This window comes from Centropristis striata, chromosome 8, assembly GCF_030273125.1.
Source record: "Centropristis striata isolate RG_2023a ecotype Rhode Island chromosome 8, C.striata_1.0, whole genome shotgun sequence".
Lineage (NCBI taxonomy): Eukaryota > Metazoa > Chordata > Actinopteri > Perciformes > Serranidae > Centropristis > Centropristis striata.
This window is the reverse complement of record NC_081524.1, coordinates 6,749,229-6,763,883: the sequence shown is the minus strand read 5'-3', so window position 1 is coordinate 6,763,883 and position 14,655 is coordinate 6,749,229. Positions and strand designations below refer to the sequence as shown.

At 35.9% G+C, this 14,655-nt stretch overlaps 1 protein-coding gene across 2 annotated transcripts in view; it reads left to right on the top strand.

Annotated features, from left to right (window-relative positions):
• The window catches only part of LOC131975609 (mannosyl-oligosaccharide 1,2-alpha-mannosidase IA), a 316,222-nt gene that overhangs the window by 275,032 nt on the left and 26,535 nt on the right, over nucleotides 1–14,655 (top strand). For both annotated transcript variants that reach the window (XM_059338286.1, XM_059338287.1), the window contains exon 5: nucleotides 3,700–3,794. In XM_059338286.1, coding sequence (XP_059194269.1) covers nucleotides 3,700–3,794 — 95 coding nt within the window. The remainder of the gene's footprint in view (nucleotides 1–3,699; nucleotides 3,795–14,655) is intronic.

Genomic DNA, 14,655 nt, shown 5'->3' with positions numbered 1-14,655 from the left:
AGAATAAATGAGGCCAATATAATCTGCCGCCCCGTGCTCGTCAAAGTGAGTCTTTAGGTGTTTCACATTCAACAAAGAATGAAGCAAACTCCTCAGTAAGGAGAGTAGTGGAGTATATTTTATGCCACAAATGGTATAATTTGGGCAACTGGAGGCCCGGGGGCCGCATACGGCCCGCACCCTCACTTGAAGTGGCCCTCAGTACAACTACATGCATTTGAGCATGAAATCTTAAAAGTGCAGTGTAAAAATGCACAAAGTTACTTCTTGCAATTAATGTTGGTCTGCTGTTATTGCACTGAAAAAAAAAAAGAAATCACAGTAAGTGGTTATTTTTTATTTGCTTCAAACCTTTTGTATTCCTATTTATACTGTTATACATGCATTTGAGCATGAAATATGTTAAGTTACTGCACTGTAAACATATTTAAAATTGCAGTTTCATCATATCTGGTTAAGTGCTCGGTCCTATATGTGGCCCTGTGGTAGTGTCCATGAAAAATTGTGGCCCCCTCCAGCATTTAAGTTGCCCATCCCTGATTTAGACAGCAAGTCTTTTAGTGTCCGTTTCACTTAAAAGTGCACGATTACACAAACTAAAGTATGTTTCTGTAGTGGAATTCAAAATAATGGAGCAAATTTGTTATGTCTGTGTGTGTGTGTGTGTGTGTGTGTGTGTGTGTGTGTGTGTGTGTGTGTGTGTGTGTGTGTGTGTGTGTGTGTGTGTGTGTGTGTGTGTGGTGGTAGAAAGGAGCGTTGAGGAGAGATGGGACCAGGCGGAGGGTCATTAGTGCTCTCTTTGATAAAATAGAGAGCCAGGGGACTGGTGAGGGAGCATAGCACACAAACACACACACAGACACACACAAACACACACATTAGGCCGAGGCTGCTCTGAATTATTCTCCCAGAATTAACAAGTGGCTGTGTAACGCCACCCTGCTCCCGTCACACTGCTTTTTATATTTCATAACAGGAGGCTCGATAGACACAAAAAATATGACTGTGCAATTTTCCCTTAATTTCTAAAACTGAAGGGTTCATTTGCAAAAACAGAGATCCCCATTCATTCATTTATTTATTTATTTTCCCGAAATCATTTATTTTATGCAAGCTGTGAAATTTAAGTTGAACTGGTGTTGGGTTCTTTTAATGAGATATCTCTTCAGGGTTTTTTTATGTGTATTAGAAGGAATATCAGCTTAACTGCTGATGGTTTATTCATTCACTTTAATGCCTGGTCCAACTAAAGGTACATTTGTTTGGACACATATAATGATAACAACAAAAATAGCTCATAAGAGTTTAATTTAAGAGCTGATATCTAGACATTTTCCATGTTTTTCTGGATAATGATGTTGGTTATTATCAAGAAAACCATGGAAAATGTCTGGATACCAGCTCTTAAACTACAGTGAAAGGGTCAAAGTTATGAGACCAAACCGCTAAAGAACGTTATATATAACTTTTTTGACACGTTGCCGTGGATACACATTGTTCTGCTTCTCTCCTGATGACGGCTCACCTTACTAAATACTTAGCCAAGAAGTTAGCTAAGTAGTTAGCTTAGCAAGCTACTTAGCTAAATACTTAGCCAAGAAGTTAGCTAAGTAGTTAGCTAAGCAACCTACTGTCTAAAAAAATGAATTTGGTCATTTTTCACCCATGTTGTGCATTAGAAGGGTAGTGACCCAAAAAGGGATTTTATTAAAAAATGAATAAAGGAAAACATAAAATTAGGATGTATGATGATCAAAAGCAAACTAATTGAGGAAAACCTGGAATACTGAATGATGAAAAGAATTTATTGCAAAGATATAGAACATAAAAACTCATACATACCGGGTCACTTTAGACCCATGTTGTGCATCAAAGGGTTAATAAAGGACAAATTACTGTGAACATATTCTAACAGTAGATCTACAGTAAAACAGTAAAAAGAAGTAAATCATCTCTTCATCTTGCTCAGTATTTCTGCTGAGTCACGACTCCCCTGGAGTCTCTTTCTGCTTTGTCTTCGTCCCCTATATTCCACGTCTGTCTCTTCTCAATCACTTTCTCGTCTCCAAGGCGTCTCTCGTCTCTTGTATGAATCTCCCTTTTCCCTCTCGCCTCCGCTCTGCCACCTTTGTCTCCTCGGACGTCTCTCTCTTTGTCAGGATTTCAATATCTTTCCTCCACTGTCTTCAATTTTTCCAGACATTGTTCCCACTGGCTAATGGAGAGAGCTGGTGACTGATAATGCAGCTCATAAGATGATACATTAACTTTGCCACAGCCTTGGCCTCAGAGAGTCTGGGGCCCGGTGGAGACGGGCAGGAAGTGCGGGTTTTAAAATGGACTGTTGTAGATTACATCGACGAGATTGCTTTTAATCCTGCTGTGGTTCTGTTGTAGAGGGCCTTATGTTTCACATAATTAGCTTTGGAGGGGAAGTGTGTGCAGGCCTGTGATTCCTAACCTGTGACAGTGATTGTTTTAAGATTTGGATGAGATGACAGCTCATTTTTCTCTTTTCTCTGCACATGGATGTGTGTTGTTTATGTAAACCTGTTACTATTCAGAAGTAATTTTTCCTATTTTACAATGATACACCGCATTTTTTTTCCAGTAGGCCATAGCGAGCCTGATTTTAGGAGTATAATAAATATAATGATATCATATGAAACTAGAAGATCTAAGGAATCTATAGAGCCCAAGCAATGTTAGGATAAAAAAGTTGTTGAAAAAACGCTGCAAAGTTAGGCGATTTTGGCGATTTTCAAAGCGGTCATGTGACCTCTGACGTCATGCTATCTCAATGAAAATAGGCTCTGTGTTCCCACAAGTCTCCTCTTTACATACATTATGCTGATAACATGCAGTTTAAGGCAAAAACCACATAGTTTTTCTCATGTAGCATAAATGTTCCATTTCCGCCTATTGTATTTGAATATTTGTGCATCCTGAGGTCCCTAAACAGGCTTTGAATGACATAAACTGGGTATCAGTGGAAAGCTGAGACTCTTGTGGATTCAATGAGTCCAGTTTTCTTCATGTGGGATTTCTTGAGTCTGGACCTCAGTGTATAAAATGAGCTGCTGGGACCTCTAGGATGATCACAGCCTCATGAAACTTTACAACCACAAACTAGAGACCTAGATCATTCAGAGGATGTGCAGCTTTTCTAGGTTTATTGACAATAAGGGGGTTTCTCAGCAGTTTGAAGAACAGAAGTGCTCATCATCCAATCGCTGAAAATACAGAAATCTCCAAAATGAACCCAAATCTCAGCATGGATTCTTCTATGTTGTTCCAAAGGTCTTTATACATTGATGTTATATTCTGGAGGGTTTTTCTGACCATTTCTATCTATTCTCGGTATGAATAAAATTGCATTATTGAGCACCAAATGTGTGTAACAAATGGTATCAACCCAAAAAATTGGACTTTAGAAAGCATCCACTAATGTTATGACCCTTTATTCACCATAACAGGCTAAGCCATTTTAATCAGATATTTTTGACCAGAACAACTAGACACACAGTGCTGCATCTCAAATTAATCTTCAGGTTCACAGCTTTCAGATGATGTTCACCACTTCTATGTGTCATTTATTGTTGACCTGCTATCTCCCCCTAAACATCCACTGCCCACAACCACCCAGAAGTTCTTTAAACAGGAAGAGGTTAACAAATTGTCTTCTTCTTTTCTTTCCAGCTGTACAAGAGTAAAGTGCTGGAGCTGGGAGAGAAGCTGCTGCCTGCCTTCAACACGCCAACAGGAATCCCCCGAGGAGTCATCAACCTGGGGAGGTGAGTCTCAGCAGCAGCCCTCACCTCCAAAAGTCCTCCATCTCTGATAAAAGACCCATATCAAGTTATCACGCTGGCAGCCATTAATCCTCTGGAGTCCATGAAAACACCTGCATATTACTTCTTCATGACGTGGAGACATAAAAATGAAGCAACATTGAATCTTACCATCAGCTTCCCTCTAAAGTTCTGGCTTGAAACTACATGCCAGATTTATTTATTTTTGATGATATTCAGCCATTAACATACCATCTATTTGTCATTTATATATGATTTAGTTAGTTAAACATTAATAAATTATGTATTTACCATTCTAAATGGCCTATAAACGGTTTATAAATGATGATTAAACATTAATAAACTATCTGTTTACCATTTATAAATGATGGTTATTGTAAAGTGTTACCAAATATTGAACTAGATATTATTCTCATTTTACCTGTTAGATGCTATATATGCAACCTGTATTCATATTTACAATATTTAAAATTCTGTGTTTTGAAACATAATTTTCAAGATCAGATTTAATGTTTCCTTAGTTTCTTTTGGGTTCAACATTTTCATCAAGTAAGTCAAAGTTAAAAATGAATTATTAGGACATATAGGTGGTAAATGCTGAAAAAACTGATACCAACATGGCATAGTGAAGATTTGAACAGATTTTTTAAGAGACATAATAGTCGAAGATTTTAGAGGGTTAATCAGTGCACATGCAGTTCAATTACTCTGGCAACCAGAGGCAGAGCTGGATTCAAAAAAACATGAGGCGAGTTTGAAGTGAGAGATGTTAACAAATATAAAATGAGCTAATACTGCGATTCTCTAAATACTCAGTGAAGTTAAATGCAATCACGATGAGTTCGACTTCCAGCTGTTGCAATGCCTCGGGACATCTTAATAAACGTTCACATGTAGAAGGAAACAAAACGCAGCTCCACATGAATGTTAAGAAACAGCAGGGACAGTATTCCGTGCATAAAAAGTGAATTAAGAGCAGAAAATAATTTCTAAAAATAAAAAAAAAGTCTAAAAAAACGCAGACTCACAGTCTCCGTTTATTGACAATGGAGCAGCTGCAGGCTGAGCTTTACAATGACGATAACATTTGGATAAGAATTAATCTGTGTTCATAAACACTTTGGAAGATCATATGAATAATATTTGCATGTATTTAAATGAGTTGTGTTAATTTTTAATCTGTTCCAAACCATTAGCTTTCTAATCTAAAAATCTTTTATTGACACGATGTTGTTAATTCCGCGGTCACGCAGCAGCACAACATCAAGATATTCTCACTTTTAGAACAATTTGACCATGGATATCCTCTCTCCCTCTCCCTCTTCGTCTGTGTTTGGGTTTGATTATTCTTCAATATTTGTGCAGATAACAAATGCGCCTCTTTAAAGGAATAGTTCAGGGTTTTTGAAGTGTGGTCGTATGAAGTATTTCCTACAATAGATGGCCTCCAGCACATACTTAGATTGGAGAAGCAGGCAGGAAAACAGAAGGAGAGCAATTTACTGCTGAGGACCAAGGTTATAACAGTTTTGGATTCTTCATTTTAATTTTGTTGTGATTTTTTCTTTTCAAATTCAGTTAGTTTTAATTAGTTTTCAGAGTGAGTTTGCTAGTTTTATTTATTTTTTATTTTTTGGGAAATGCTTAGTTTTAGTTTAGTTTTTATTAGTGATATTCTAATTTATTGAGATGCACCTGTAACTCTTTAAACCACTAAATTCACACAATAATACAAAAAATATATATTAAAAAAACTAACCAAACATCCACAGCCTGTCCTTCTCCAACCACCATTAACTGTCGATACAAAACTCACTTTAAAAAGTAGCTCACACAACTCCAATTCAAAAAAATTCTCAAAATTCTTCAACAATTGTATTGCTCGCCAGAGAGAAATCTGACAAATTGATGAAATGAACACTAATACCAGCTGTGTGTCTGTGTGCATGACAATCAAATTATGGTTTATCTCCTACATACAATGTAAAAATGTCCCGTTGTTTTTACAGAAAAAAACTGGCAGCTGTGGTTACCAGAATATATTATCTTTACAGAACAACTTTTACAAATTTTACATCCTTAAACTGTAGTAATTAAAAATATATATATATACATTTTAAAGTTGTAGATTATACCGTCCTTTACTGCTAATTTAACAGGATGATGCTGCTTTAATACTAATTATTTATACAAAATGTACATGCAGATTTTGCTTATTGTGCATTGAATACCAGTAAATTAAGATTCAGTTATTATTTATTGTACACTGAATACTGTACAAGTTGTTCTGTAAAGTTGTTTACATTTGTACTGTATTTTTTGTTGAATTATTCTGGTAACCACAGCTGCCATTTTTTTTTTCTGTAAAAGCAACAGCATTTCTTTTACAGTGTACGCACAGCCTGACGTTACCTCTTTCATGCATGAAAATCAGGGAAAAGTTAACTTACAGAGTATCCTGTGAGACAGGATCTAACATAGTGCAGCCATATATCCACGTTTGATTACTGGAAGTTATTTAGCCAGATTAAAGCTCATTTTAAGTCTGTTTTTTTATGATTTCGGTAAATGCTACAGTCTACCGTCCCTTTCCTCTCCTTCCCTAATCTTATTTTATAAGGTACTTCCTGGCATCTCTGTCATCCACCTGCTACCAATTAACCCAGCAGCCAAGCTGGACAGCTGCTGGCAGATTTAATTACCTTATTCTACAGTTAATTCCTGCTACATCACCAACATGGGCCTGTGTGGTGCAGATGGGCAGGAGGCACCAGGCTGTTGCCCATACAGTGGTCATGTGGGGTGCACGGAGTGACTGCAGGCACACAAACAAGCACAAGCTCCACACACACACACACACTGCAAAAAGGTGTGTCTAAAAACAAGATAAAAACACTAAATATGAGGGAAATTATTGAAGCTGTCAGCAAATGATTTCAACTCAATTATTTTTTTTCCCACTCCATGCCTTAACCAAAATTAGTTTTATTCAAACATTTTTAAATAAACTGTAGTATATTTACATATTTACATAAATACATAAATAAAAAGAAGTTTGTACATGAAATTCCCAGTGCAGCCAGACAAATTTACACTGCAAAAAAGGTGTGTCTAAAAACAAGATAAAAACACTAAATCTGAGGGAAATGATCTTGCTGCATGGACAGATAATTTCACCTGACATGATTTCTTAAATTAAGAAAATAAGAAATTAACTCTTAAAGCAAGATAAATTATGTAACACTTCTAAATCTAAAGTTTTTTTTTTTTTTTATCTTGGTAAGAAACAAATAATCATCAGGTCACTCTGCTCGGGCCAGTTCATCACTGCTTGCAGCTTTAATTTATCTTGTTTTAAGAGTTAATTTCTTATTTTAACATGCTTATTTCTAGATTTAACAATCTTAATTTAAGAAATTAAAGTGAAGTGAAATTATCTGTCCATGCAGCAAGATCATTTCCCTCAGATTTAGTGTTTTTATCTTGTTTTTAGACACACTTTTTTTGCAGTGCACACACATGTCACTTGAATAGAACATATGCAATGTGTAACGGGACACAATCATGCAGTCAGCAGCGTGCACACAGGGGAGCTGAGTCGTGCTGCACAGCCTGTGGCTCTGACAGTGTGTGGGAAGTATTTTCCTATGGGCTGTAAGTGATGGACGGTTGTGGATTACTTTGTGTTTGAGTCCTTTCCTGCATGTTTAGAGTCGTGTTACTGTGACCTGTCAGACGTCTGCAGGTGATATTTAGCTCTAAGTGTCTGGAACAAAAAAGATTGTAGGTAAAAGTTTTTTTCACATCGCACGCTGGATTTCTACAAGTTATTCTTTTACTTTCATACTGGAGAGGGTTATGATGCATTCAGTCATTTGTGTGTGTGTGTGTGTGTGTGTGTGTTCTTGTACTTCCTACATAGTGAGGACAAGAACACATTTTTAACCAACAGAGTGAGGACATTTTTGCAAAGTGAGGACATTTCGGCCGGTCCTCACTTCTTTAATGGCTTTTTTGAGATTTCAGACTTCGTTTTAAGGGTTAGAGGTTACATGATAATGATAATAAACTGAAACTGTTTTGTGTAACTAATATTATAGTGAAAATGTCCTTCGTTTTCATCTTTGTCAACTTTTTTCATACATAATGAAGATGGATAAGGCAAAGGAAATAAAGGAAACATTTACTGTGACCTCTTTTAATCTCCCACCCAACAAATACCCCATTACAAAAAACTAAAACTAATAAAAAATAAAAATAAAACTAGTGAAAAATTCAAAACTATTATAACCTTGCTAGGGAATCCACTATTCCAATAAGGGCCCTCACAAAGATAGAAGTACAAGAATGTGTGTGTGTGTGTGTGTGTGTGTGTGTGTGTGTGTGTGTGTGTGTGTGTGTGTGTGTGTGTGTGTGTGTGTGTATCTGCCCACATCTAACCTAGCACACTACTGGACACATCAGCCTAATATTTGTAATATTTATGACTTTATGCTCGAGGACCTCTCATGGTTGTGGCAATTCACAGTTTTTGAAAACCCTTTTTTAATGACTGCTCTGTTTTATAGCGTCCTTGACGGCTCGCTGCTCCTTTTGCGGCCGTTGTTTCTATGGCTAGGCTAAAAACAGGCCTTTTACATGTCAGATTAGTGTTAGAATTACATCACTTTCACATAAATCACACAACTTATATGTTATATTTCTTCTTCAAACACGCAACTTTAAATGATCATAATGGCAGCAGTGGGATTCGAACCCACACCTCCAGAGAGACTGGGCATGATTGTCAGGGAGCAGGAAGGTACAACTACTGCGACTCAAATTATTGAGTGAGATTCAACTCTTCTGTGTTTGGGAGGGGAGAGGGAGATCTGCACTCTGAGTGCATTTTTCTATCATTTTGTTAAACTCCTGAACAGATTAATTGATTGAGGAATTTGTTGAGTGATAGGAATGAATAATTTAAGCAATTTTTCCAGTAAGAAACACCAAACATTCTCTACTTCTTGCATCTCAAATATGATGATTCACTGGTTTTATTTGCCTTATATCTTTAGGTTTCAGTTTCAACTAAATCGAACGATAAATCCAGAAGATAACCATTTGCTTAGTTTACCATGAAATATTTGTCAGTTTTTAGTTGCCCTACTTTTTTTACGGCTCCACACTGGTGACAGTCGTGGCCAGAGGCGTTGTGCGTCCGGTCGTCCCATTTTCTGTTAACTCAACACCTCAGGAATACCTGGAGGGGATTTATTAGAATCTGGTATAAAGGGCCCAGTAGCCCCAAAGATATTACCATAGTGACCTGTGTTTGGTTCTGACATGTGGCCATTACTGCATGTTGTCCTACCAACCTCTCTCTCTCTCTCTCTTTCTCTCGCTCTATCTATCTCTCTCTCTCTCTCTCTCTCCCTCTCCCTTGCTCTCTCTCTTTTTCTGTCTCTGTCTCTCTCGCCCCCCCAAAAAAAAATCTTCTTAAAATAATCTTTAAAAAATGCACATATGTCCACTTGGACTCAACACCTGCTTATATATATATTGTAGGTTAAAGGTCAAGTTCACTGTGGCATCATAATATTCTGCAGAAACACTTTTCTGGCCGTAATTCAGAAACAGAAGGGGACATATTTGTGACCATATTTCATATTTGGCCGTATAATGAATAATTGACACTAATCTTGAGTGCTGTCGGTGATCTTTTGTGCTGCCATGTTGGACATATGTGTGGATCCATGTGTCGCCAAAAAGTGCTCTTAATATCTTTTATTAAATTCCTTTAAAGTCTTCAGAGTCGAGACAGAAATTGATATGAACTGCAACTTGACTGGTTTTATATACTTTATATATAACTGTACAGCAATAAGTCAATCTAGTTTTCTTTCCTTGAGAACTGTGTTTTTTTGTTTTTCACATCCAGCTTCCTGATTGTTGTACATTCTGCCAGCTCTTTATAAGAGAAACCTTTTCAATCTGCTAGACGGGAGTGAATAACACTCATAAATATACAAATAAAGTCATTGAATATCAGGAATTCCTTCATCTTAAAAGCCCTTCAAACAGCTCAAGATGTTCCTGATAACACTTAAAGCCTTAATTGAAACACAGATATAGATTTTATCAACAGTCATAGAAGATATTTTTAATTACACACTGAGAGGTCACAGTTTTATTGTCGTACATCAAAGACTTTTTTGCTCTTCTCTTGAGAAGCACGAAAAAAATGCCAATTTCCCCGACACATTACGCATGACGTTATATTGATTTTTTGCTGTTTTTTTCCGCATCGTTTTCTACACCTGATTATATTTCTGATAGCTGTGAAAGGAGCGTGAGTTTGTTAAAGGAGGTGAAAAGATTAATGAGTGGATAACCCACCTCTTCACACACACACACACACACACACACACACACAAACACCACCCGCTGCCCAGCACCTCAGCTTTGATTCTCAGATTGATTCTTGGTAAAGGAGGAATCAGATGTGACTGGAGCTAGAGCTACTAATGATGTAGCCCCCAAACTTTTAATGGATGCTTTCATCAAACTCTTTGACTCCCCCACCTCCTTCCTCCCGCCTTTTTTTTCTTCCCTCCGTCTTCTTCCCTTCTTACAAATTCAGTTCAATTCATTACCGGATGTCTGATCTTCTGCAGCATCTATTAGAGGATATGTAAAGTCATTCTCCTAGTACATTCTGCCTCCAGTAATCACAGCCGTGCATTAGTGCTCCGTCGCTGAGACCACACATTAACTGGGAATTAGATTTGCAGGCTGATATTACCCACGCCGACTCAAGGGAATAAAACCCAATGCTCTGGTGTTTCTGACCTTGTGTTCATAGTTTTTCAGGTAACTTTTTAAAGCTGTTTTTTCACTGTGAAAACATTGTGATTTGTTTCAAGTTGAGGTTAATTAACCCTCTTTGGTACGCATTATGATGCCAGTAAGGAAAAAAAATGTTTGGGGTGTTTTTTTGTCTTAAAATCGACTATATAAACATAATCTGAAGAAATTTTATAATTCTTTTTTAAAAATTTTTTGGGAAGTTTTTGGGGTATTCAAAAACTGACTGAACAGCCCAAGTCTCCGTAGGGTTAACCTGTTTCTTGTCTGAATGTTGCCTGTAGGAAACATTGTACCATTGAACCAATGACCCATTGAAATGAATGTCTTGAACAGTCTAAGTCAGGGATTCCCAAAGTGTGGTGCGCGCACCCCCGGGGGTGCGCGAGCTGCCGCTAGGGGGTGCGCGAGATTAAAAATGTAATGGCGGTCTGATAATTACACAATTATTATTTTTTTTCCCTCACACAAAGACGTGTTAATAAACATTTCCTTTGTAAAATGTAAATTCAAACTGTAATATTAATTAATAAATAAATAAATGCAGGCTGTTTAAAATGCATTTCATCTTAAAATGAAGCGTAGAAGAAGTCCTCTTCTTCTACACACTGTATATATACAGTGTGTAGAAGAAGAGGCATATATGCGCACCTCTCTTGTGGCCTCAACGTCATTCATTCTCGCAAATATGCTCAAATGGCTGAAATCAGGGAAACTGTCAGGTGAGAAATCTGAAGTGAAAGTTAGTGATGAAAAAGGAGAGGAACCAAGAGAGAGTGAGGAATCGGAGGCAACAGAGGAGAGAATTGTAACGGCTCCGGGAGAAGACAAGGAGCGCGAGCCAGAAAATGATGCGCGGGAGGAAACCGCGAAGGAGGGAAGAAGATGGCAACAAGGCAAAAGAGGTGGAGAGGATGAACAACAGACAGGAAAAAAAAGAAGGAAATATGATGAAAATTATCTGGGTCTGGGCTTCACTTGGATTGGTGATACAGACTGCCCGAAGCCGCAGTGTGTGCTGTGTAGTGAGGTTCTAGCAAACAGCTGCCTGAAGCCTTCCTATCTACGTCGCCACCTTCACACAAAGCACGCCAATGTAATTCAAAAGCCCCTTACATTTTTTTAATCAAAATTGGAGGAGTTACAAAGCAGCCAAAAACAACTGCAGTTTCATTCACATGTTGGGTCTACAAAAGACTTAGACTCTAAGTGTATGAAACTATCGAAGTTTACTCACTTATCCATAGGAATTTTTTTTCTCCAGATGGAAAAGTGCCAGGAAATGGCAAAGCTGTTTACTTTGAAAAGTCTGTAAAATAGGGTTTCAATATGGCCTCCTGGAGGTCATGTGACAAATTAAAGCATTGATAGTGGTTTCCTACAAACTTCCCTCTTTTTAAAGCATGGGTCTCAAACTTGTGGCCCGTGGGCCAATTGCGGCCCTCGTGACGATATTTTGTGGCCCCCACCTTGATATGAAAGTTTAATATGAGTTTTATATGAATGGCACTTTACCGTGTTGTGTGTGGAAGGTCCCTTTAATTACTTTCTTTTGGTAATTCTGTGTCTTTTTTGGTAATTTTGTGTCTTTTTTAGGTAATTTTGTTTCTTTTTAAATAATTTAATTTTTTCTGTCATTTTGTGTCTTTTTAAATAATTTATGTTTTTCTGTCATTTTGTGTCTTTTTTTGGTCATTTTGCATCTTTTTTTGGTCATTTTGTGTCTTTTTTGAGTAATGTTGTTTCTTTTTAAGTAATTTCGTTTTTTCTGTCATTTTGTGTCTTTTTTGGTCATTTTGTGTCTTTTTTTTGGTAATTTTGTGTCTTTTTTTAGTAATTTTGTCTCCTTTTTTTGGTAATTTTGTGTCTTTTTTTAAGTAATTTAGTTTTTTTCTGTAATTTTGTGTCTTTTTTTTTGGTCTTTTTTTTAATACAGCCTCCAGCGGCCCCCAGTTAATTTGAGTTTGAGACCCCTGTTTTAAAGTATCACATCATTTAAAAACATGCATTGTAGAAATTTGACAGTCCAAAAATGGGTATGTTGTCTGAGGACAACACCATACCATAGAGGGTTAAAACAAAATATCAGTCAACAGGTAAGCACACTGAATGGTAGACGGCAGGCGGTTATAAAGGTTATTTCAAAGACTTGTAATGAGTAAACATGTTGTAATTAATGTTTATGGTGTGCCGGCTAATGTCAACTGCCAAGTTTCCTCTATTTATTTTAACTTATCAGATCAAAACACCCGCCAACGTATCACCCAGTTCATTATCTCAGCTTTCACTCAGAGGAAAAAAAATGCACAATTACTAACAGAGTTGTTGAAGGTTGTTGCATCAACTTGGTTGCTGAATGTTGAAGCTGTTTTAAGTGTTTTAACTGAACTCACACAGTGTTTGACAGTGTTTTCTTTTCTCAATTCATTTATTAATAATTTGCTATATGTTATATTGATATACAGTGCTTAACACCTTTTATTACAGCAGTAAAGTGGATAGCAAGATTGAGAGTAACATCAATAAAAATAACAATAAATAGTAAACTAACAGTATATACAGGTGCATCTCAATAAATTAGAATATCATAGAAAAGTTTATAAATGTCAGTAATTCAATTCAAAAAGTGGAAATTACACATTATATAGATCCATTACACACAGAATGAAACATTTTATGTCTTAATTTATTTAATATCTTCTAATTATAATGATTATGGCTTACATTTAATGAAGACATGAAAATCAGTGTCTCAAAATTGTTTGAATATTACAAAAGATCAATTTTAAAAAAGTATGTTTAAAATGGAAATGTTGACCTCTGAAAAGTATGTCCATCTATATGACTCAATACTTTCATATTCTAATTTATTGAGATTCACCAGTACTATAAATATATATATATATATATATATATATATATATATATATATATATATATATATATATATATATAAAAGGTATTAGCAATTAAACAAGTAAAACATTTTTTTTAAGTATTAAAAATTTACAGTTTAAATAAGTTGAAATATAAAAAGTATTAACAATTCAAAGAACGGGAAAATAAAATTTAGGAGAAATAAAATTTGTCGAAGCAAATCAACCGAAATTATATTTTTAATGCTTAAATATAATTATTATAGTTATCCATGAATTTTTAAATTTACTGTTTTGCAAAAAAAGCTGTAAAATAACATAACATAGCACATTATTATTACTTGATTAAGATGTCAAGTTATAGTTATTTACTTGTATTCCTGAACAGAAAAAATTGAGTTTTAGTGGTTGAATGTTGAATGAAGGTGAATTCAGTTTGTTTTTTGCCAAATAAATAGATTTTTTTTTAAAGATTTAAAAAAATATCCATGTTTTCTCGTTTTATGACAGGTTGTCTAATAAATTTGTTAAGCACTGTACATCTCAAAATATTAAAATCTTAAAATATATTTAATTAACCATCACAGAACTTAAAGAAAATAACCAAATATTCACATTTTAGAAACTTAAAACACTCCTAATATATGAATTTAGCTGATTTTTCAGCTCCCGTGTTGCAGATAGAGAAGTGTGAGAATGATTTATGCTCCAACTCTTTTTCCAAAACCACAAATGACAATCGCTGAATGCTCAAATAGATCAATATACCTGGATGGAATACATCATACACATCTCTGGAGACAAACAGTAGATTGTTATTGATTTCCATCTGAAAAGGTAATAAAAAATAAGAGCTGTCTGTTATGATGCATTAGGCAGAGACGGAGCAGAACTCCACTGGGTCACTCCACTTCTTCTCTAACTTTGTTTTAATGTTTTACTGACAGAGAATCACTAAACTTAAAAAAAAAAAACTACAATACAACTAATATACAGATACAGGAGATTGATATGAAGCTGGAGTTGCCTTTGAAACTTGACTTTTAAACCGCCGGTACTTTTATTTTAAGTTTGACTTGGAAGTTGTCAAACACAATACGACAAAGGAACTTTTTGTTGTT